Source organism: Vanessa atalanta, chromosome 20, assembly GCF_905147765.1.
Source record: "Vanessa atalanta chromosome 20, ilVanAtal1.2, whole genome shotgun sequence".
NCBI classification, from domain to species: domain Eukaryota; kingdom Metazoa; phylum Arthropoda; class Insecta; order Lepidoptera; family Nymphalidae; genus Vanessa; species Vanessa atalanta.
The window spans coordinates 4,329,362-4,353,299 of NC_061890.1; the positions used below are offsets into that span (position 1 = coordinate 4,329,362).

General features: G+C 31.3%; 3 protein-coding genes across 3 annotated transcripts; 1 reads left to right on the plus strand and 2 right to left on the minus strand.

The window, feature by feature from the left end:
- Positions 1-1,115: 1,115 nt before the first annotated feature.
- Positions 1,116-3,105, minus strand: LOC125072105 (piggyBac transposable element-derived protein 4-like). Its single transcript, XM_047682617.1, has 2 exons — positions 2,950-3,105; positions 1,116-2,870 (listed from the first exon to the last, which is right to left on the minus strand). The coding sequence occupies exons 1-2, from the start codon at positions 3,103-3,105 to the stop codon at positions 1,116-1,118; spliced, it is 1,911 nt and encodes a 636-aa protein (XP_047538573.1).
- A 2,092-nt stretch (positions 3,106-5,197) lies between these two features.
- On the minus strand, positions 5,198-6,456 carry LOC125071934. The gene has a single exon (XM_047682372.1). The coding sequence runs from the start codon at positions 6,323-6,325 to the stop codon at positions 5,198-5,200; it is 1,128 nt and encodes a 375-aa protein (XP_047538328.1). The 5' UTR covers positions 6,326-6,456.
- A 2,390-nt stretch (positions 6,457-8,846) lies between these two features.
- On the plus strand, positions 8,847-20,778 carry LOC125071884. Its single transcript, XM_047682303.1, has 3 exons — positions 8,847-8,975; positions 19,135-19,289; positions 20,068-20,778. Exons 1-3 carry the CDS (start codon positions 8,937-8,939, stop codon positions 20,501-20,503), a joined length of 630 nt encoding a protein of 209 aa, XP_047538259.1. The 5' UTR covers positions 8,847-8,936; the 3' UTR covers positions 20,504-20,778.
- The last annotated feature ends 3,160 nt before the right edge of the window (positions 20,779-23,938 follow it).

The following is a 23,938-nucleotide window of genomic DNA, read 5'->3' on the forward strand; positions in this document are numbered from 1 at the left end:
ACGAACCATTCATTGTACGTTTTCGACATTCGGAAAAATACAGAAACTGTTACACATATTTAAATTAGTTTCGACGGATAATAAAGGACAAGTGTAGGGCTGATGTTCACGGTTTCTGTATTGCGAAAACATTATATGGGAACTAGATCTCTGTGTACATATTTAGTACCAAAGTAAGGTTTTGTATTTACGCAAAAGTAGTCTCTAAATCGGTAAATTAGGTAGGTACTATTATCCAATTGATATAAAAGTTTTTACATCTTACATCTTATCTATAACTTTCCTGCAATCTGTCGGAGTGATTTTGTTAAAAGGGATAGAATTGTAACAGAAAGAGCAGGCGCGGTACTAGAGTTGGCCATTTGATAGGTACTAGAGTTGGCCATTTGATAGTGGTACTATCTGCACAGGTTTAGAGCTGGCTAGATAACAAAAGCCGTCCGACCTAGCTTGCTAGAAGTTTGTATTAATGTTGCTTTCGAGAGTTATAGATTTTACGTATGCGACTACTGAAAAGTACATTTTTTGTCTTATTTAATAACGAACTACACTATATACCAACGATTATTATGCAGTCGTCTGGTAGATTATACTTGTAATAGCTGTAGTATACCTACACAGATCTATAATAACATATTCATTAGTATTAGATTTATATTTTATATAAATATATATTATCTGTGTATTTATGCATCTGTCATCTCGAGTGACACATATCGCGAAAGCGCGGGAAAAAAGGAAATATAAAATGGGCTTGCGGTGAAGACGGTGTGTATGCACAGCGAACTGATATTTAATTATAATATTTATTTTATCTAACACGTTAACAGTCCAGTGCCCCCAATGTGGGGTCACGATAAAATTTGATGGCACGTCCGTGCCCCCGCGTGTGGGTCACGGAGTGCATACAACTTCAAAGAACATTTAGAGGCCCGAACTTACGAGTGTGTTAATGAAACTTTAATGGACTTGTTGGTAAGGAATTAAAATATGATTTAAGAAGAAAACAATCCAGAATTTATTTTTCGTATTGTTTTTATGAATAATTTAAAAAAAGTAAATAACTAATGTTATTTTATGTAGAAGATTTTATTTTAGTTCACAAATTCTACAAATCATTTATGATAAATTTCGAAACACATAAAACAAAAACCTTTTTTACACTGTTTGCACTGTTGATATACTTTCTTAGCTCTTTTTCGAGCAACAGCCGTTGAATTTCCTTCATCGAGTAGTCTTTTGTAGCAGCCCGTACATCTTTTCCTATTACTTCTCTTCCCAGATATTTTCGGCAGATCAATCAAAAAATGTTGGTCTGAGCCTAAAGCCCCAGACGGTCTAGACGGACCTGATTGACCAGAAACAGTTGGGCTGGACCCCAAAGCACGCTGCAATGATCCTGAAAAATGTGATGGCCCTGAACTAGAGGGCATAAGGACAGTTTCTGACACAACAAGCAATGACTTTATAATTTGTTCATACGCTGACAAAATTGAGAGTTTTTCTTTCTTCAATGGATGGAATTCATTGTATATAATCAACGAATTCACGATTGAAATTGATAATAAATCTGCAGCGACCTTTTTGTACCAGATTACAGTTTTTCTGATTGGGCTATTATAACTGGCGAGTTGATCCGCGACGTCTATTCCTTTTTTACCTGTATTGTAGTCTAGAACCATACGGGGTTTCAATCTAGGATTTCTACCACTGCTCAAAGCCATGTCCTTTCCATGGCAAGTGGATAGCATCGTGACATCACGTTTATCGTGCCACTTCAATAATGTGATATTATTTTTTTGCTGCACTGCAATTTCGCCAACTTTCAGTGATGCTTGAATAACGTCTTTTGGTAGTCCACGCCTTTTTTTATTTACTGTACCCAACAAATCAGTGTTACGGCTTTTGAGAAACTCTGCTAAAGGGATACTTGTGTAGTAATTATCGGTAACTATCAATCGTCCTTGATCAAGAAATTCTTCTGCTAATTGGATCACAATACTTCCAGAGGTATCGAGTCCATGGCATTGCCGACTTTCACCGTGATATATTTGGTAACCCAGGGTGTAGCCTTCTGCAGTACACAGTTTATATATTTTAACACCGTATTTATGGGTTTTAGAAGGTATATACTGCCTGAAATGCAGTCTTCCGCGGAAATGAACCATGGACTCATCGACGACGAGGACTTCGCCTGGAGTATAAATATTTCTTTCATTTCGCATGACGAGATCTAGTAATGGTCTTATTTTATATATTCTGTCTGCTGTGATATCAGTCACTTGATTGTCTGCAAAGTGCCAGCAGCGCAATAATAGGTTGAATCTATTATAAGACATATCAATATGATGAAGAAGAGTATGTTGATAAAGAACATCTTTTTTCCAGTAACTCTCTATTGTAGGAAATGATATGAGACCTGTGAGAAGCAGTACACCAATAAATTTCAGCATTTCCTGTTCATCTACGTCGCACCACCTTTTGATGCGGCTATGCGGGAGGGTTGCTTTATATTTCAATCGTTGGCCATAAATATTAGTTTGTTCAACCATAAGTTTGATAACTACATCATTTATAATACTGCGGAAAATGGAAAATATTGATGTGCTGGCTTCAAATATTTCAGACTGTTTTGTTTGAATGAGATGGCCAGTAAAAAAAACCCTTTGTAACTCACGTACTTCAAAGTTCCAGTTGTCTGTTTGTGGTGCAGCAGCTCGCTGCCGTGTAGCACGCCGACGTGAAATTGGACGGTTACGAGTTGGCAATTCTCCCATCACAACATCTTCTTCCTGATCTTCTAGCACAGGCGCATGTCTTTCAACTTCTTCTTCATTATCCTGCACATGATCTTGTACTTCAACTTCAGCCTGGAAAGTTACCGAATATAAGTCAAGTTCGTGATACCGCCAAAATTACTCCAATCAATGGCAATCAATTAGTACTTACCCCTGAAACATTGATGAAATCTTGTATATTTTCAATTGTTTCTTCATTTCCATCATCTTCATTGCCCACATAATCATTTTCAAGATCCGATATGATGCTTTCAGCGTCACTGTTTTCCAGAAGTCTCTGAATGTCCTTGTCCGGTAAAAAAGACATTTTACGCACAACAATAAACGTAGCACTCAAATCAATCAAAAATGGAACTGATTCGAGTCACAGAAAACACGGGAATCAAAATATTTTTCATACTACCCACATAATAAAATATCAAAACTTAATCACAAGTCCGTGACCCCGCGAGGGGTCACATTATTTTGCACTCATAAGTCCGTGCCCCCATCCGTGGGTCACGAGAAAAACTGCTGAAAATTCTATGAAAAAATGTTTTTTCAGATGTAATACTTTTCATTATGTGATATGATATTATTTTAATATACGAATATGACATCAACTAAATTGGACTTGACGGGTCGAAAAAATTTTTTGTATGGGGACTGTGAACGTGCTAATTGGTAAATCGACCTTACATGTGAACATTACAATAGCCTTCGGGCATACTGCCAATGATTGTAGATACTAATCAAAGACAATACGATTTAGACATAGACAATTGCACTACTTTTTAAAATAGTATATTCCTAACAGGGCCTAATATGGGTTGATACGTAAATACAATTTAGTTTTTACCGAATACGAATATTCAGCCGAATTTCTGTAAAAAAGGGATCCATCGTGGGAAATAAGCTTATTAAAAATTTCAATTAAAATATTAACAAAAAGTAAGTTTGAATAATTTTATATATAGCCATTTATAATAAAAAGAGGAGGAGGGAAAGGCACCTGGAGGGGGCATAACATAACAAATCAAAATATAATTTATTTAAGTACCTAGGCTTTTACAAGCACTTTTGAATCGTCATTTTACAAATTATAATAAGTGAAGCTACCACCGTTTCGGAATGTAGATTCTACCGAAAAGAAATGGCAAGAAACTCAGTAGTTACTATTACTTGACGATTTCTACCTGTTCACTCCACTTTGAACCACTTAAATTAACTTAATTACTAATTAGTAACAATTGTTTAGATATACTTAAGTATTGTTTAGATATGATAAATTATTTACAATCGTTATATGCAAATTTCTTCACGATGTTTAAATTCAACGGCGAGCACGAAACGTATTCTTCCATATCTTTCATTTAAAATACACATGCACGTACATTTCATTGCCAAATTTGCCTAGTCATGTTATTGGTCATCAAAAATCTGTCGATTTTGTTTTGGTAGAAAATTAGTAAGTAGTAGGTATTCAACCCCGTGCGCAAACACATGTTTTCCTTGCTCTCATAATCCGACATGACCGGCGAGAGTTCAGGCAACGCGTCCCAGTATTTAAGCCCAGGAACCCACTATATAGACCTAGACCCACTGGACTAACTGGACGTTTATCTAAAAGGATCCAACCCAAAAAATATTACTTCGGGGTTATTCAAGTTAAAAGTTTTACCAGTATTTGCTTATAGTTGTGCTTGTTTGTATTCATTGCTTCCTGGAGAAATATTTGTATAAATATACCATATTTCATACAAATAAGTTAATCTTCGAAAATATCGACCTTTACGACTACTGTGGTATACCTAACTCATTTTCGATCAGTTTGTGGGTTGGATCCTTTTTGAGAAACTACGTCCAACTAAGCTGTTAAGGATTGTAATAAAAGGATATAAATAACACAATGGCGTTTATTTGTATATTAATAAATAATTCATAAAGTGAATAAAAACATAAACTTGATGTACTTAATTGCATAATAAAATTATTGCAATGCGATAATTAATCACAATAAGTATGTATTCATGTATATTTTAAATATAAGTAAGAATCGTTATTCCAATACTTATACTACCTATAAATTCTCAAATAATTAATAAGGAATGTTTATAACATATATTAACGTAACTGTCTTATAAAAGGTTTCATATATTTAAAACAATGATTTTATTTATAATAATATGCAGTACTTTTTAATTTATATATATATATATATATAGTGAAGAATGTATTCCACAGTAATATTTAGTCATACAACCAAAGTTCAAAAATTAGCTTTTTATTTTACATAATATTTAATATTAATTTAAGATTCTATGTGTCAAGGAATAAAAACTTATACAATAAAAACAATAAACAAATATTGTATTAATGTAATATATATTTAACTAAAAAACTCATTAATTAATAAATATTTAAATAATAATGACATCATTTTCTCCAACACTTTCATATGTATATTTTTCTTCTCTAGATAATTCTTTATATCCTTTTTGATATCTTAATGCTAAAGAATCTTCTGGTAAAGTTCTGTTGAAAATGGAATCTCCGTTTATATCTAATTTTATTATCCCAAAGTATATACTTTCCTCCTCATCGTTTTGGATCTTACTCCTTTGTTCGACTATTAGGGAGTCATTAACTGGCAACATTAAGAGCATGTCTTGCACTTCATCGTTTAACTTCACTTTAGCTTGTATCATTCCGTTAATATTTGAACTGGATATATTTTTATCCAGAGGCAAATAGCATTCTACGCAACGTATATTTTTTTTGTGATCAGTTGTAAATGGAACGGGAAATAGTCTTTCATTTAAGTGAAACCTATATATGCATTTATGTTTTAAATTAGGAACACTTGATTTCGAATTTACCCTTGATTTCGCTGAATGGCATTCAAAATAATTTTTATTTCTAAATTCTTTAATATTTTTAAAGTTATTATCGCAATCCATAAATCCTATTTCTTCATCAGAATCTGGGTATATTTCGAAAATACTTTTTTCTGTGCCTGCCTGGGATTTATTTTCAGACTGTTCTAATATTGTATTAAGGGATATTTTCTTTAAATTATCAGTGGCATTGAATGAGTGAGTTGATTGATTAAAATTTTCATTTCTATAAAATTGTTGTATTTGTTTTTTATGATTGTTTGGATATTTTTTTGAAGTGGGTATATTTATACTATTGAACGGGACAGTGTGAGAGTCTTGTACCTGGCTTTTTGTAATTTTAGCCGTCGAGAGAGTCCTATTGTCTGATCTCGAAGCCACATCGCCGCATGTTTTGCAATAATCAAAATTCTTCGACAAACACTGACCAAAATTAAAGTGGGATTTCGTTGTTTTCTTCGGTGTCGTAATTCTACTGTTTTTATTATTATTTATTGTACCCGTTGAACAACTTTTTTCACTACTCGAACATATAATTTTCTTAGTAATAACTTTAACTGATTCTTTTTTGTCTGCTTTGGCGAAAGCACATAAATGTCTTTGATATCGTTCACAGTATGTTTGAGGAAATAATTTATGCGATTTGGACATGCTTACTGTATCTTTGCCCGATATTTTATATGTACAAAAATAATGGAATCAATAATTGTAGTTCTTCCGTATAAAGTTTATGTTTCGACAACGTTCTGAATGTTAATAATTGTTTTCAGGAGTCAAGGAGACGTTATGTCAAAACACTGTCTTGTCACTCGTTGCTATGGAATGGCTATCATAAAAATGGCTATCATAAAATATTGATATTCAACTCAAATAATTATTAGTCTGTGAATAAACAGATGGAACTTTCATTTTCACAATAGATATACACCCATATATAATTGATTAGTAGCATATATTTTTAACAATTAAATGAAAACAATGCAAGCTTAATGATATTTTAAAAGGACATATTTGCGAATTCATAGTGTAGCGACACCTAGCGACGAATAGAATGACTATTTTAAATTTAAAATATAAGTCTTCGATGCTAACATAGATGGCGTTAACCTTTTAAAAAAGAGTACATATTTAAAAGTTGAATAAATATATTTTTAAATATAAACTTTGATATATATTTTATTACAAAGATAATACTAAGAACATTAACAATTAACCTGAGACTTGCACATCGCCTCGTGGTTCATATTCCGTTGACGGCTAAATAGTTATTAGATTCATCACAAATATATTATTATGTTATATCCCATTAATACAAAACGATATCCGTATATAAACATTAACGTTTCTGGAATATATTTCATGTTTGTTTTTCTACATTGTATTCAATAAGATTATTTGCTGTATGGAAATATAAAGTTGTACGAAAAATATTCTAATAAATTTGACATAAAATAATTTATTTGCCTGCGTTTTCTGGAAGTAACGTAGTCCACATTAACTACACGTTTTAAGGTTTTGTTGCAGTTTTACAAAATATACATTAACATAAAAAATAATAATTAGCAAGCAAATAAAAGCTCCAATTTCAAATATCTTATTTGTTTACATTTTCAACAAGTATAATAAAGTCGCGTATATATTATTTAATTGTATATAATGTTAAAGTGTCTATGAATGAGTTCAGTGATGCGTCTCATTGATTGTCAGATCACGGGCCGTTGGAGGACGCGGACGAGTGTGACCATGATTTCACCTAAGTACAAACGAGTACAAAAATGTCTTCATATAAACTTTGTTTAATGTATTGTTTAATTTAATACTATGTTAAATAATACGTATATATAAAGATTATTAGATGTACTGCTTAGACCATTATGTGGAACCAAAAAATATGAACGTATCAATAAAATTTCTATTAATATAATATATTGGAAGATTATCTTCTTACAAAAATGTATTCATAAATGTACTAAAACAAGTTGTAACACTGATAATTAAATATAAAAAATCTTTAATATAACGCCTATTTATTTTACAATATCAAATATAGAAAATTATTTAATCTTTAAAATGCAAAATAGCTAAAATTTAACTTAACCCTTTTGTTGGTAGGATAAGCATCAAGCAATAGTGTGTGAATTTAGCTAGAACCTTTTAATTTTGTATATGGATTCAAATTATATATATTAGAGTAGGCTTTTAAAATATTTTTGAATTCAAGCGATCTAATCGGATTACAATGTCGGTTTTACCGAAAAGATCTCGCACGGCTTAGTACGTACGATATAATAAAGAGTACAATTAATAAAAAATACAGAAAATAATTTACAACCAGCCGCCGAGTAACGCTCGAAGAAAAACGCTCGAGTTGTCTGTGCGTTTTTTTTTAAGATAAATAATATTTACATTATATTCTGATAAATACCAGGTAAGTATACCTTCCAGAATGTATTATATGATAATGGGTTAAAGGTTAAATTAATGTAATTATTGTAATATTTTTTTTACAAAATGTACAAAATTTACTGTATTCCATAGAGAAAAATATCGTTAATTGAGCTCAATATAAGGCAAGCATGAAATAAGTCTTGAGGAAAAGCAAACTTCAACAATGCTTATGAGATCCATAATAATATTGCATGTTAATTATATATTTACTAAAATAATATAATGTAATTTAAAAAATACGTATCAGTGCACTCAAAGAACACAATCTATAGGTTTTAGTAAATTTGGGTATTCAAGCTCTATCAATATTAACGAAATACTTTATTAGATAAAGATAAAATATTTATATAACACTTCTGTATCTCGGAAAGGTGTAAGTTTAACGTCGCCTTTACTTATTCGTCGTGTTGGATTGCTACTGGACTATGATTATAAGAAATTAGGGTTTTACACATTCTCGTGCAATTCCTTTGTGATTTGTATCAGTGAAGTTGATAATTTCATCCAAAAATACGTTATTATTAAACTATATATTTTTTTAAAAAGAATATGATATTTGCATGTAAGCGTACATATAATTTAAAAAAAAAAAATAACATAAGTATATTTTGATCGAAATCAAACACATTGCCACGCACGATAAACTTCTATTCACCTCACGTGTTTATCAATTTATCCTCCCGTTGCCAAAAGTCACCTCACCCTACCCCACTGACTGACACAAGATCATCGATGTGCGCGCGCGCAGTTCGTCTGTACAGGCTTTGGAGGTTCAAGCGCAAGATAAAAATATTTCGAAAGATATTCCGTTAAAATGTCCAGAATTTTAATAACAGTCGTGATTTGTTTATTGGTGAGTATTTGATAATTATTTATGTTTTTAAAAATACATTATTAAAATACAATAATTATTTTTTTTAACCGACACAAATAATTTAATTTTATATTTGTATGTTTAATAGTTATTTATTAATACGCTTAGATATCTTACATTTTCTTTGTAACAATAAAAATATTTTATAAAATAGAACAAAAATTGAAAATATATTTTTGTGTTTAACATCGAATTTTAATTTTGTTGTTCTGGAATATTTCATTAGTAAAATATAACTATGAGATTAATCACATCACGTACACTTTTTTCTTATAATTTATTCATATAAATGAATTAAATCGTTGCAAAATTTGTATTTTGTCAAATGTTCAGAGAATTTTATCAAAATATAATACATACATTAATAAGCTAACATCGATATCTATCTAACATTAAATAAATATGGTAGTACATACTAAAATAAAGGAATAAAAACGATCATTCAATATCAATCGAAAAATCGTGTGGCATAGAAAAGACGACTGACAAGGCATTCGAATTTCTTAAAAAAAAGAGTCGTAAAGTAGTCGAATGTTATTTAATATGTGACATCTCACCTTGGTAATAAGCAACATTAATATTATCTCTCGGAGATGAATAGGTTCCACCTGAAACTTTAATCCACGCGCGCTCATTGGTTAAATCAAATAGCGCGCGCTTTCTTGGCTTTTCGTTACACAATTCCGTCCCACACACACACACACATGTGATAGAATTGTAGTTTAATATATTATATCCTTTACTCTCTAAACACATGTATGCAATAATGTATACATACATACGAACGAAATATTTACAATGTGTTTGCGAACTTTATTATTTAGATTTTTATCCCGGAAAATGTACTTAACATCTGCGCCCCATCAATAGAACTGCAGGCAGAAACTAGGCAAAAATAAAGATCTGTGACTTTTATGTTTTTGGTGTAAGATGCACAACATTTTATTAATATAAATATTTAAAAAAACATATATCAAATAATAACTTATAAAAATTAATAAATCAACAATTCGACCGTTACTTTTTCATGTTTAAGATAAAATCTTTATAAAATTAAATTTATCACGGAATAAGAGTTAAAGACCTTCGTGTCTAAATATAAAAAAGTTGTAAAAAAAGCAAAGCGTGTCGTTATGGCCAAAGATCCGAGTTTTGTCATAAAAAAAATCAATTCATAAAAAAACTGTTTAATAATTTATTTTTAGATTAATAATACGAGTAATATTTATTATATTAGAGTAATTGGTGTATTTCAGAACGGTTCATGTTTTGTTTGAAATATTATACTAGGTCTGCTATGGGACCAGGTACATTAAGCTCGTATCGAAGAAATAAATAGAAGAATCGATACGTGATGTCGGCTGCAGTCTAAATTATTAATAGACCGACTCCGACTGTAGATATGGACAGCCTCAATAATATGCAAATACAAAAAAGTACACATTATACATTGTCTAATTACCGATTAGGGAAATGAGCTACCTGATGGTCAGTGGTCACCACTGCCCATTGATATGGGAGCTGTAAGAAATTTTAACAATTCCTTTTTTTTATGATTTCGGTAAGGGGACGAGCAAATGGGCCACCTGATGGTAAGTGGTCATACATGTGGCAAATTTTCATCCTGACACATGCAAGTTTCGTCACGATAGTAAAAACACAAAAAATATCGATTGATAAACAGAGGAGAGAAGGTACTTGTCTTGGTTAATTATAATATATTATTGCTTATAAGACATTATAAATAATCATGACGAAGATTAATGTTATCAATTAAATAAAATAAAAATATGAGTATGATTAAAATTCAGATATGTTTTCCTTAAATTTTCAACAATGATTATAGTCGATCATCGACTACTGTGCGAATGTTAGTAATTATAAATTAAATAAGAATTTATAAATTTAATAAAAGTCGTTTGCACGGTTAATCTTTAATTTTATAAACTTATTCAACCACATAAAGAATACTAGCAGTGGCATTTTCCCGTTGAAATGCAATTCCGATTTACTGGGCGAAATAGAACCATCCCCTCGTCACTAGTTGAGGCAATAAGGAGCTCTATACATCTTACGTTTTAAAATGAAATCTTTTATTATTTACTAGCTACCCGCCCCGGCTTCGCACGAATGCAATGCTGTTACTAAATATACTACAGAATGTTTTAAAACGTTCACAGTTTTTCAGTCATTAGACAATACAAACCGCCCCTGCGTTATAAATCTGTAATATCTTCGAAAATATTCATTTAAATTACATGATGTTTTGTTAAATGCACAATGTATTTAAGGTACTTATACCGTCATGGACTTTCTTGGAGACCTTTTTAAGGTGTATAATACTGTAGTACATTGTTTTGATCTAACTTGTAGGGTACAGCCAGCGTTTGAAATGTATGCGTATAGAAATGTGTTTATTTACGGCATCACTTTAGAAACCTCTAAAATTATCTGTGTTTCTCTACTATATTGTGCATGTATAATATAAACTTTGTTTTATACTATGTAATGATGACTAGTCGTCGCCCAGTGCTTCGCTCGACTTTATAGGATTGGTCGTAAAGGTAAAAAGCCACTTATACCACTCCTTCTCTAGACTTGACAAACTTGCTTCATACCAAATTTCATCAAATTCGGTCAATGGTTTCTCCGTGAAACAGCAACAGACAGATATACAAGCGTTACTTTCGCATTTATAATATTAGTATAGATTAGTATAGATATAGATTATACAAACAAACACAAAATCCATTGAATCGTAACAAGCATATTTACGCGTGATTAATTCGGTCAATGGTGATTAGAGTTTTTATTCCAATCCGTTCGTAATTAAAAGACTAAGGTGATCGTTTATTTTGATTTCATATACAAAATAATAATTATGTATATTTTATTCTACAATTCACAAAAAAAACATGCGTGAGGATTTATCATAGTTTATAAACGTGCGTGCACTATGTATCTCTATCGTAGTTTGATATAAAAATATTTCGACGGGACCAACGTCCTATGTGCTTGCAACGGGGTCTAATGCTGCCAATTTGTTATCACCGGACTACTGAGAATTATTTAAAGGAATCCTTATATTGGCCGATTGGAATTTAAGCCGAAGAAATCTTAATTACATAATTAACCGAATAGACCTACGAGGAAGTCATCATAAGACATAAGAGCAGTAAGAAATATTAAACATTCGTTACATCACCAATGCGCCGCCAACCTTGGAAACTAAGATGTTATGTCCCTCGTGCCTGTAGTAATTCTGGCTCATTCAACTTTCAAGCAGGAACACAGCAGTACTAAGTTTATTCTGTTTGGCGTTAGAATATCGGATGAGTGAGAAAATCATAACTAAAGTAATCTTATAAGCGAGCTAATAACTTCTCGGTCTCCCGGTATCGTAGTGTCGGCTTATATATTTTTTAATTTTCAATAGGCTATTGTTTTAAAAGAGAATTATAGTTGTTCAGATAAGCGCACGATGTAGACGCCCATTAAATATAAAGCGTTTTCCGTTGATTTTTAAATTTGAACTCAGTATGAAGGTTTCATATCTCGTGTACAAGAAAAGCAATTTAAAATTTATCGAATTCCAAAATTGTAATTACACACATGAAAATTATCTATTATTGCTCTCTCGTGTGTTTAATATTAAAATATAAATGGTTTATTTAAAAATAAATTAGTTCAGTATTTCGATTAAACATTGATATGTATGTACAAAATTATGCTTGCTCGCAATGGTTGCAATTCACAATAACGCTTGCAGCATTCGCCCCTGGGAATACTGATTTATTTGCGCTACTGCTTTAATATAAATAGGAAATTTATGTGGCTCCCTCGTTGGTTTTGTGGTTAGTTTATTAGAACACATCCTGAGGTTCTACTTGTGCATTATATAAGTCAATAAGTTACATGTCCTATGCAGTTGAATGGTCACCTTTGAGAATGGCCGCCGTAAGCTATGTCAAAACGAAAATACGAACGGACAAACAGAAAAGCTATTTGATTAAAATAGTGAATACGTATTTTTGTAAAAATAATGACAAATGTTTATATTTACGGAACTCTAACACATGATTCATGGTTATATGATAATGTTGCTCATATGCAACACAACATAAAGAAATCCCACAAGTCATCTTAATCATACATCGACCAGGCAAGTTCAAGAGAGTCAATGAACTAAGATTTTTTAATGGAAGATTTTGGAAGCTTATCGTATCCTAAAAAAATCAAAATGCACTTTATTCAAGTAAGGTTTTACAAGATCTTAAATCTTTATATATTAGTTTTAATATAAGTAAAGCTAAGAAGTCATCAAATCATCCGTGTATGTATGTATAACATCCGTGCGATGACGGATAGTATTGATATTTACTAGCTGAGTCTCAGCTTTACCTATGCGAAATTTATGCAATTTTACTTATAGGACACAACCTGTCAACCCCAATTTTACCCCATCAAGGGTAGCCTATGTCTTTCCCATGTACTCGAACTATCTCCATATCAAAATTCATCTAAATCGGTTCAGCGACTAGAGCGTGAAAAGGTAACAGACAGCATTCATAGTATTCGTTTTTTTATTTATGACATCTTTCAATAAAAAAGTGCGTGTACTGATGTACGTGCGTGAGCAGTTCTTCTTCGGCGTAATAAAAAATATAAATTACTTAATAATTAATAAGTATCAAATAATAATAATCTACTTATTAAAAATAATATAATTATTGTTATTATGATAAATATAATTTCTTCTTTTTTACTATTAGTATAATCATTTACAAATCGAATTAGTATTAAAATAATCATTGAAAAATAAGATAAGGTGTGAAGTTGTCTATTTTGAGCGACTTGAAACTTAATTGGTGGTTTAGCGACTAGCTTCATCATAGTCTTTATGTCACTCTGCGCGCGCATCATAAATACATACATATACGCATCATTTTCGATGAAGCGCCAAAATAAGAGTAACTTTATACATTTTACAGAATTCTAAGGGAAAATTTTTGAGACATATGGACGTTGGCAAGTTGCAGTGGATTTGTCAACACCTAATACAACTTCGCCTGTTATATTGTTGATTTTGGAGGTGAATTTTAAAACGATTCCATTTATCCGATTGACCAGCAAAATCTTTAGGTACATATGATAAAACAATCTAGTAAAATAATTATTAAGGTTGAGATGGTTATTATTAAGTTTTAATTCGCGTTGTTTTTTATGCTTGCCTTTTATTAGTATGCTAGTATGTTTATCCTAAGGAAAATATAATTCAACCGTCGTACTTAATCAGTTCCTTGAACACCGCACTGTCTATAGTAGATTATAAATCATATACTAAATATTGTGGTTTAAAATTGTCGTAAATTAAGTCTTGACTTTTATAAGAGCCTAATAATGACAAAATAAAATTACGTTTTATAATAATTCTCTAACAAATATATTTTTCAATAACCTCCAATCACCTTATTTCTCGTGACAGATCAATATAAAAAAAAAAAAATAAGTATGTATATGTATTTGTGCCAGTCTTAAATAGTGTGCCAAATAAAATAGTATTAATTACAAGTTTAATAAATTATTAAGCAGCTTATACAATTATAACATTAATTTTATAAGTACATAATAATGTAAAATAAATAGTTTCGATTTTAAACATTATATATAATAATGTGATATAATTAATTATGGCATCCTATTGGAGACTAGGGCTACTCGCTAACAAATGATACGAATCTTGTGGATTCATAAAAGAAAACAATGTATTCAAAGATTATTTTACTCAAATTAGGTATGAGAAAATCTTCTATACCCAGTTTAATTATTCTTCAATATATTCTTATTCTAACGTTTTCAGATTAAATAAATCGTTTGTAATTAAGCACTTAATTATTCCTTACCGAAACGCCTCTACTCAAATATCAGTTGAAAACGAGCCACTTATTGAATTTGTCGGTGTTCCCGTTAATTAAAAACTTTTAATTAAATTAGACTATATTTATATCGAATTTAAAATAATAGGATGTCTATTCCATTTTATGTAAGACAAGTAAAACCGTCGGCAAACGTTGTCTGTCCAAAATGCGATTTTTTGTGTTTTGTTCAGTAATATTTTCCCGAAGGAAACACAAAAAAACGTCGGCATATATATTTATATAAATATTTGGGTTTGATTCAAAATTCGAAGTTTTGTATATGGTACGAGTACAATCGTTGCCATCACACGTCAAAATAATTATTTTGATTTTATTGGAAAAAAAAACTTCGTTATGTTAAGTAAAAATATTGATACCTCAATTCTAAGAAAATGGCAAAAATTTAACGAATTGAATACTAATATCAAATGATAAAGATAATAAGTTAAGGTTCATTGTATTTGCAAGTAACTTGTCTCTCAAGTTTTGAAGAGTTCAACGTCTCAGTAACATGGTTGATTAGATTATTTTCAGATCAAATTATCAATTTTTTAATGTTTGTTTTTTTAATAAATAAAAAAATATTATTAGTTGAAGATGACGACAATTTTGGTCATGATTATAAAATGTGTACATTATTGTTGTATGTGTACATTTCTCGAAAACGAATAAAAAGATGTTTAGTCTATTATTTTCCAAGCAACATAATATGTTGAAAGACTAATATCATAAATGTGAAAGTTTGTTTGTCTGTCTGTCTGTCTGTCGCTCTTTCATTACCTAACCAATGAACCGAATTTGACGAAACTTGATATGAAGCCAACTTGTACTCCAAGGAAGGACATCGGCTACTTTTTTTGCTTAACACATGACAACCAACCCCCTAAAACGCAAGCAAAGTCGCGAGCGAGAACTAGTATTTTGAATAAAATCGTTTAAAAGCTCACCAATAAGCATTTCCACCGAGCAATAAGTTTAGGAGTGTTAAACCTCTTTTTTATGTATATATGTATGTAGGTAGGCGGACTGGTAAATGTAACTGATTGTAAGTGGTCATCACCGTCCATAGACATAGGCGCTGTAAGAAATAATAACCATTCCTTACATAACACCAACGATCCACCATCTTTGGGAGGTAAAATGTCATGTCCCTTGTGCCTGTAGTTACACTGGCTCACTTTAAACCGGAATAAGTCAAAATTGAGTATTGCTACTTGGCGGTAGACCATATAATGAGTGGGTGGTACCTACCTAGATAGGCTTGTACAAAGCACCACCGAGTAAAGACTTGTAGGCCTGTTTTGGATTACTTCAGCTATAATAATTGTCAGACTCTTTCTGGCTCATTTTTGTAACCGTCGTCTATTTCTTATAGAAAATTTACATATGGCACTCTGTATGAAAATCGATAGATTTTATGATCGATTATTATTAATTAACAAAAGATATAACATTAATAAAACAAATAGAAGCAATAACAATAGTGCAATAAACTGCAAATGTGTCATTGTCGTATCAAGACTACGTGTGCGGACTAAACCGGCATTGACATCAAGGATCAAGGCGTCACGTCCAGCTTGATTGACCGATGAATGTTAATTGCTTGGAATATATCGATATAAGATTTTATAAATACAAAGTACGTACAACCTTACAGTTACTTCCTAAGCACCGGCTCTCCTACCGACGATCACTAATATTTCCGGAATGTAAGGGCAATATGAAACCATGCTATTACGAGGCTAACAATTCAGACCCTACAAACGTATCAGAGATTAGAGGCCTATCTCTACTCCTCTTGATCACAAGGCTTAAAGCTTATTTGGATGTCCATCCCTTATAATCATCACGATGTTTTCCTTTAACTCCAAGAATGACATATACTATTATATACACAAAGCATGTGCAAACACAGTGATGCCACTGAGTTATCTTTGAATAAGATTCTCGTGTAAGCTACTGGACCATTTTGACTCTAGAGTTTAATTCAATATCAAAAAAGACCTTTACTGATTTATACTTTATGTGTTTACGTAATACTAGCTGTCATAAAATCGTGTCATAGACATTCTTTTCCCAAAATTAATTCATGTCAGGTATCTGCTTTGAGCCGCCGAAAATTTCACCTCTAATAGCTAAACCACAGAAAGATGTTTAACTAAGATCATCATACAATACGGAGTGGAGAATATTACCTCTACGTGATATGAGTTTAAGAGACGTATTAACATTCGTAACGTTATGTTTTAGATACTGGGATTCAAATAAACAATCAGTATCCTCAGAAGTTTATATTTAAATTATCTTTTTGGTCTAATAACATCCGAAGTATTTCTAAAAAATGTGAATTTGTCTGATAATACTTGGTGGTACGGATTTGTGTATCGCATATCATACGGCAAAATAGCAGAACTTAGGATTATTGTGTGCTGGTTTGAAAGGAAAGTGTTTGGCACACTGGACATGCACAAAGTACAAAATCTATGTACCAAAGGTAGGTGCATTAGCGATGTAAGGGATAGTTAATATTTCTTACAGTACAATGTATTTGGTTGATCAACCATTAGGTGCCCCATGTTCAACTCTGCCTTGCTTTCATATATATAAATTAATTGTAGATACTTTCAACTTCAAAATAATTGATTTTCATTACTTGAGACTTGTGGTCGTCTCCGCTTTCCATATCAAAGACATGACTAATTATCGCTATTTTTAATTTTATTGATATTCGTATAAATTTAATAAAATGAATATTGCAAATATTTTAAGAAAACGGTCGTGTTTTCTTGTACAAGCAAAATTGTAGAACGATCTGTTCTTAAAGCGACAAAATATATTCAATTCGAAAACTAAATGAAATTTGCTTTGAAGTTCTGAAATCCTTTGTTTGAATTTATATTATATTGTTTGTAGAAGTTACAATAAATCAACTTTATTCAATTAATTAGTCGCTTTGACATTCAAAAATGTTTATGAAAACTAGAATTTCACCGAAATCAAACAAGAGACTATTGGCTTTGATTGGTTTAAGCCAATAATAATTTGTAATGTTCCTCGAATTTTGATTAGACAATAATACAATGAGCAATTTGTATTCACTATGCAGACTTCAAAATTGGTTCGAATGACGTGCGAAATATGATGTACGAACTTCTCTGATGAAATAAACTTTACTTTAAGCACAAATATTTACAATTAAAACTTATAGTAATGACAGCGGTGATACTGTTGGCAAATATCTTCTCATTTCTCCTTTTTCGAAGAAAATTTAGAACTCATTCCATGACGATGTTTTATCGTGGGTCTGCACTTATGCTCTTATGACAGGATATCCATCCATCACGTGCAGGTTTCCTCACGATGTTTTCTTTTGCCGCTGTCCACAAGATTAATTATAGTTATTATTATTATATTGCTATGCTATTTCAGTGATGCTTGCCTGGACTCAAAACTGAGTTACTTAATACAATCCCTTTACGACGCCCCTTCAGGTTCGCAATTACAGGATTTTAATCAGTCTCCGTCTTTCCTTCTGACTCCTTAAAAAGTAACGTAACTTACTTAACTAAGCCTTTGGTCAATTAGACCGTTGACAATTTATTAAAGTAAAAAAACTTGACGAGCAATGAAGTGGTTTTTGTTATGTTTAATAAAAAAAGGTAGTCACTTAGTTATCTAAGGAATACCTCTGGTGTCTATGACCCTAAGTAAGTATTTGAGGGTTACTAACAAACGACTCAAAGAGAGCATTACAGAGATGCTGATGGTCGTTGAGGGAACGATAACATTAACCCCGGCAAATTATTTATAACTTTAACTCACCAAATATTCAGGCATGTTTGAAACATTGTTAATAGACTGTAGCTTAACTATGATTAAACCATTACAAAATAACTTTATATTAAAATTATTACAGCTGAAGGTTTTAACCGAATAGTCTACGCGGTTTTGACAATAGAGATAATGGGTTCAATTTAATTTGACAGATACGTTTAGATACACTGAACAATGAAAAAATATAATATATTTTATTTCCATAAGAATAATTAAGATCTATAAATTAAATAATTAAATCCTATTATTATATTTTATCCAATAATTATGATTTTCATCTTAATGGTGTCCATAGATTTTATATTTTTATTTTTATTATTTTATTTTGATACCAGTACTAAAAGCTTTACGTTAGAATGAACTTCGGTACTTAATTTTTTTTATAGGTCTCAAGAGAATGTTCACTACGCACCCTCCCAGACGCAGAGGACTCAGTCGTGAGCGTGTACACAACACAGCCTTCCACCTCCGGCGCCAGTATCGATGTTTACCATCAGATCGCTAACAACATTGCTGAGAGGATAACTTCGCCCATATATAGGTGATATACAAATTATTTAAATATTATTTCGGGTTACTCGACAATTCGTAAATGTTAAAATATTGTTATATACATATGTATGTATAATATAACAAATGCTTATGTAAATTATTTTAATCTTAGTAGTTTTCTGGATATAAATGTTTGACATTTGAGCGGCTATCGAAGTACAATACATAGATTTTTACCTACGCACATATTAAAATTTAAAGACGATTGTAAAATATTTATGCACATACTCGAAAAATTACACATTTGTTCATAGTAATAATAAAAACATGAAATTCACATAAATGGCGAAACTGAGAAGCGAAGCTACACCATAACTGTATATTTCCATTTTTATGTAGATATGGCTTAGAAGTTTTTTCTGTTTATTCCAATAATTTATTTACGGATTGAGGTGAACATGATGACCAAAACAAAATTTTGTTTAATCTATTTCCATAAATTGTATGAAAATATTTTACCAATCAAATACTTAAAATAAATACTTACATCATTCTTCTGTAAACTAAACACGTTTTATGTGTTTTACATGAAAACGAAAAACGGCAAAATTATTTTGTCTCGTTGAATACGGCGTTACTAATTTAATATAATAGGAATGATAGGCGGTCTTGTACCTACCTTGTAAATAGGTACTGCCACAGCTAGCTGTCCTATAAAATAAAGGCTTAGAAGACTAAAAAAATCAAAATAAAATTCTTTTATATAAACACAATCAATAATTTGTATAAAGCACTTTAATTAATGGCTTTTTACGACGATTTTGCAGGTTTTTGGGTATTGAAAAGAACACGACGCAATCTTCAACAACAAAACGCCCATGGGATAAAATCGAACTTCTTGAAGACGCACCAGAAGACGTCAGTAAATTAGCGACATCCCCCATCGGTAACGACATATCCAACGACAAAGACGTTGAAGAATTATCTACAGATGCATTGAAAAAGATTAATAGGAAGCCAGAAAAGATAACACTATTCTCCAGTTACCTACCATCTGTAAAAGAAAAGATAGAACTCAACGAGACTATTAACGAAGTTGGTGATGATGACGAGATCTTTGGTTTTGAAGACGTTGACGATGATGAAGCCGAGCCAAAACCTCGTGAAGGACCTTTTGTTTTTGTTTTAGAAGTACTTGGTAGTATTGTACAGTTATTATATGGAGGTGTTGTTGCATTATTCTCGTCGAGTAAATCAAGTTAAGATAATCAATATAAGTCAGATTAGAATACATTACCAATAATAATATTTAGGCCGTATTCGTAAAATAATTGAAGTAGAATTAAAATTAAGTCATTTTCTACATTTATGATATACCGATTAACAACCGCACAGCGAGCTGATCTTAGAAGCTGTTATTCAACATTTGGACCATATTTATCAAGAATTTTGCGTCTTGTTGTGGTATTAACTATATTTGAAGCTACAAATATTTTAATTGTTACTTATTACAATAGCGACGCTGATAAAGGCTTTGTTGTTAAAAAATGTTTTTGTTTGATTATAAAAAAATGTCTGTTTTTTAATTTTTTTTACAATGTTTTTAATTTATATTAATATATTTGTATTCTTCATATAATCAGGAAAGCATCGATTTTAATTTTTTGATTTTGCAAACTTTTCGTATGCAGTTTTTAGTATATAATGATTAATAGTGATAATATTATATCAGTGGGGCGAAGAAGTCACTGGAAAAACAATAATTAGGTATATTTTTTGTTTATTATTTAATGATATACGTATTGTTCAGAAAATCCAAAAAAAAGTTCAAAAATGTTAGCTAAAACTCGCGTCTGCTCTATCTCTCTAGCGCAATAATTTTTTTATATGCTCATATTTGATAAAAAAAAAAACATCTCTTACAAAATCTTTGCATGACATAATTTACAAACCCCGATTTAGTTAACAGCCTGTAAATTTCCCACTGCTGGGCTAAGGCCTCTCCCTTTGAGGAGAAGGTTTGGAGCATATTCCACCACACTATTCCAATGCGGGATGGTGGAATACACATGTGGCAGAATTTCGTTGAAATTAGACACATGCAGGTTTCCTCACGATGTTTTCCTTCACCGCCGAGCACGAGATGATTTATAAACACAAATTAAGCACGTGAAAATAATATAATATTATAAAAATAATATAATAATATAAATAAGGTTTAATAAAGGTTTTCATTTGGGAGCCGACTCGTCGTACTTATCCGGCTTAACCTATTTATTATATTGACTGACTAATGTATAAAATCAACATTTTTAATGAGTTTACTGATATGTTTTGCGTTTATTAATTAAAAATATAAGTGTGATTTGATTATTGTCTTAAATTAATTTTTATTTTTATTATTTATATTTAATTGGTGTAATTATGATGACTTTGAAAAAATAAACTAAATAAAATCTACAGTTCATTTTCTTAGTTTTACTTGGGCTTTGTGCAGGTCCGTCTGAGGAGGTACAAGCCACTTTTTAGATATCCTTCCGCCAAACAGCAATACTTGGTACTGTTGTTGTGTTCTAGTTTGAAGGGTGAGAGCCGTTTGAAATCAAAATCAGAATATACTTAATTCAAGTAGGCTTTACAAGCACTGTTGAATCGTCATTTAACAAACTATATTAAGTGAAAGCTACCACCGGTTCGGAATGTAGATTCTACCGAAAAGAACCGACAAGAAACTCAGTAGTTACTCTGCAAATCCGTCTCTTGCACATTGCTTTATAACTTTTTTCTTTAAATGGTAATAAGAATTTCCGAAGAAGTCATGATATGCTGTATATTAGATAATAATATAAACACAAACTAAACAGGATACTTTGTCCAATGATTATAAATGGAACCAAATATATTATTTTACGTCTAAAGTAGCCGAATAAAGTTTACCTCTATATTCTTTTAACCTAAAGCAATAAAAAAATAATCGTCCACATTTAATCGAGGATAACAAATATCCTGTCCAGACATGTCATGTTTATTGCTGTCTGGGCTTTGAGCTGGGACGATTCGCCGTCTAAAATAATACGGATCTCGAATGAGAAAATAAATCTTAATATATCCACTAAATCGAGTTTACTACTGACATTTGTGTATCACACGTATCGAATTTAAGTAAATCAAAAAATATATATACTAATATAATTCTAAATATTTTCAGTTTTATTTTAGTTTCAAAAGATTTTCTTTCGAAGTACTTTAGTTTTTCTTAATTATATTTGCATTTAGGTTTGGCTGATTACTGAGATTCATTTTATTACTGGTTCCCATTTTACTAAAGGGTAGGATAGGGTTTGTCCGATGATGTTTATAACGCTTTCTTACCGCCTGGAAATACGTTTAACTTATGTGGCCCCAATATTAAAACAACGGAACCAAATTTGTTTGGACAAAAATGATTAAGGATTATCGTTGTTTTTTAAATTAATAATATTCCTACGTACCCTTCCTTTTAAGCTTATCATTTGTGCTAGCAGTGGGCACGACAACAGCACAAGGGGTCAGAATCGATCCTGAGATTTTTTATATCACTAGGCGGCCCGTAAACCATTTCTCTATTGACGCTTACATTTCATAGTATAAGTAAACAAATCTGTCCTTAAGTGGAAAATCTCTAAGTACCTTTTACCTCAGAAAGGCCATTTATATCGATGCCATAAAAATATGTCCGTAATGTGACTAAAGTAGTCCCTACGCGTATCGCCATTTGATTTCAAAGAAAACATTTTCTTTGCATTAGCAATATCAAGTTCACTTTTCACAAAGCGACTGGAAGTGTTTGACGACGTGAAGTGTTGGCTTTTAGTGGAAATTGACACAGGAAATGTACCATCACTTAGAGAACAAAAATTCAATTTTGTCTTTAAATTCAAAGTCAAAGATAAAATTATTTATTCAATACAGCATTGATATCATAGACCTTTGGGGAACTGACGATAGAAAAATAATTGCGGTGCTGAATTGGTGAAAGTTAGTTATTTTTGTATTATAGCACGAAATCTCTATTTTTTATCTTGCATCAGCTTGTACGGTCCTTACTTTATGTCGTGTGGACAACTAACTTCATGTTTGTCCATCTGGGGAGGCTCCATCTCCTTGACTGATGTTCTACCACTAAGCAATAAAGTCTTGCCTTCATTTTCAGTTTAGTTTCAGAAATTACATAAACTCAAGTTTGAAGTTAACATTTGCTAATATATTATATAATATTTAAAAAATCTGAATCAAGTCGTTACAGTCATAATAGTGTACAGCTATTAATTAAAATGTATGATCATAAATAGTGCAACCATGATGATAAAAAATAACAAAGGATTCTTTATAAAAATATTATCCAATAAGCTCACTCCTAAATTTGACTTATCTAAACGAACACTGGCTAAGTGTTCCGCTAACGCGAAACGAAATAAATAATCCTTCGATTCACTAATGGAAAGAAAGTCAAGAATTTGTCTGAAAAACGTATCTTTCAGGATCCCTATTACACAGTAGATGTTTGTTTTATAATAATGGCATTATTAAAGTGCATATTCTTGTGCTTAATTTTTCTACTATCTTCACAGTAGAATCTAATAACCAATTATCAATTCCTTACCTTCCTTCTGCTATTTCTATTAAAATTATTTAACGATACTTTTAAATTATAAAATT

What these genes read in the sequence shown, in the direction of transcription:
- LOC125071884 (XM_047682303.1), top strand. Translation starts at nt 8,937, where the DNA reads ATGTCCAGAATTTTAATAACAGTCGTGATTTGTTTATTG. An exon ending in CAGTCGTGATTTGTTTATTG is followed by an intron (nt 8,976 to 19,134) that starts GTGAGTATTTGA and finishes TTTTTTTTATAG; the next exon opens with GTCTCAAGAGAATGTTCACT. An exon ending in ATAACTTCGCCCATATATAG is followed by an intron (nt 19,290 to 20,067) that starts GTGATATACAAA and finishes ACGATTTTGCAG; the next exon opens with GTTTTTGGGTATTGAAAAGA.
- LOC125071934 (XM_047682372.1), bottom strand. Translation starts at nt 6,325, where the DNA reads ATGTCCAAATCGCATAAATTATTTCCTCAAACATACTGTGAACGATAT.
- LOC125072105 (XM_047682617.1), bottom strand. Translation starts at nt 3,105, where the DNA reads ATGTCTTTTTTACCGGACAAGGACATTCAGAGACTTCTGGAAAACAGT. An exon ending in ATTTCATCAATGTTTCAGGG is followed by an intron (nt 2,871 to 2,949) that starts GTAAGTACTAAT and finishes GTAACTTTCCAG; the next exon opens with GCTGAAGTTGAAGTACAAGA.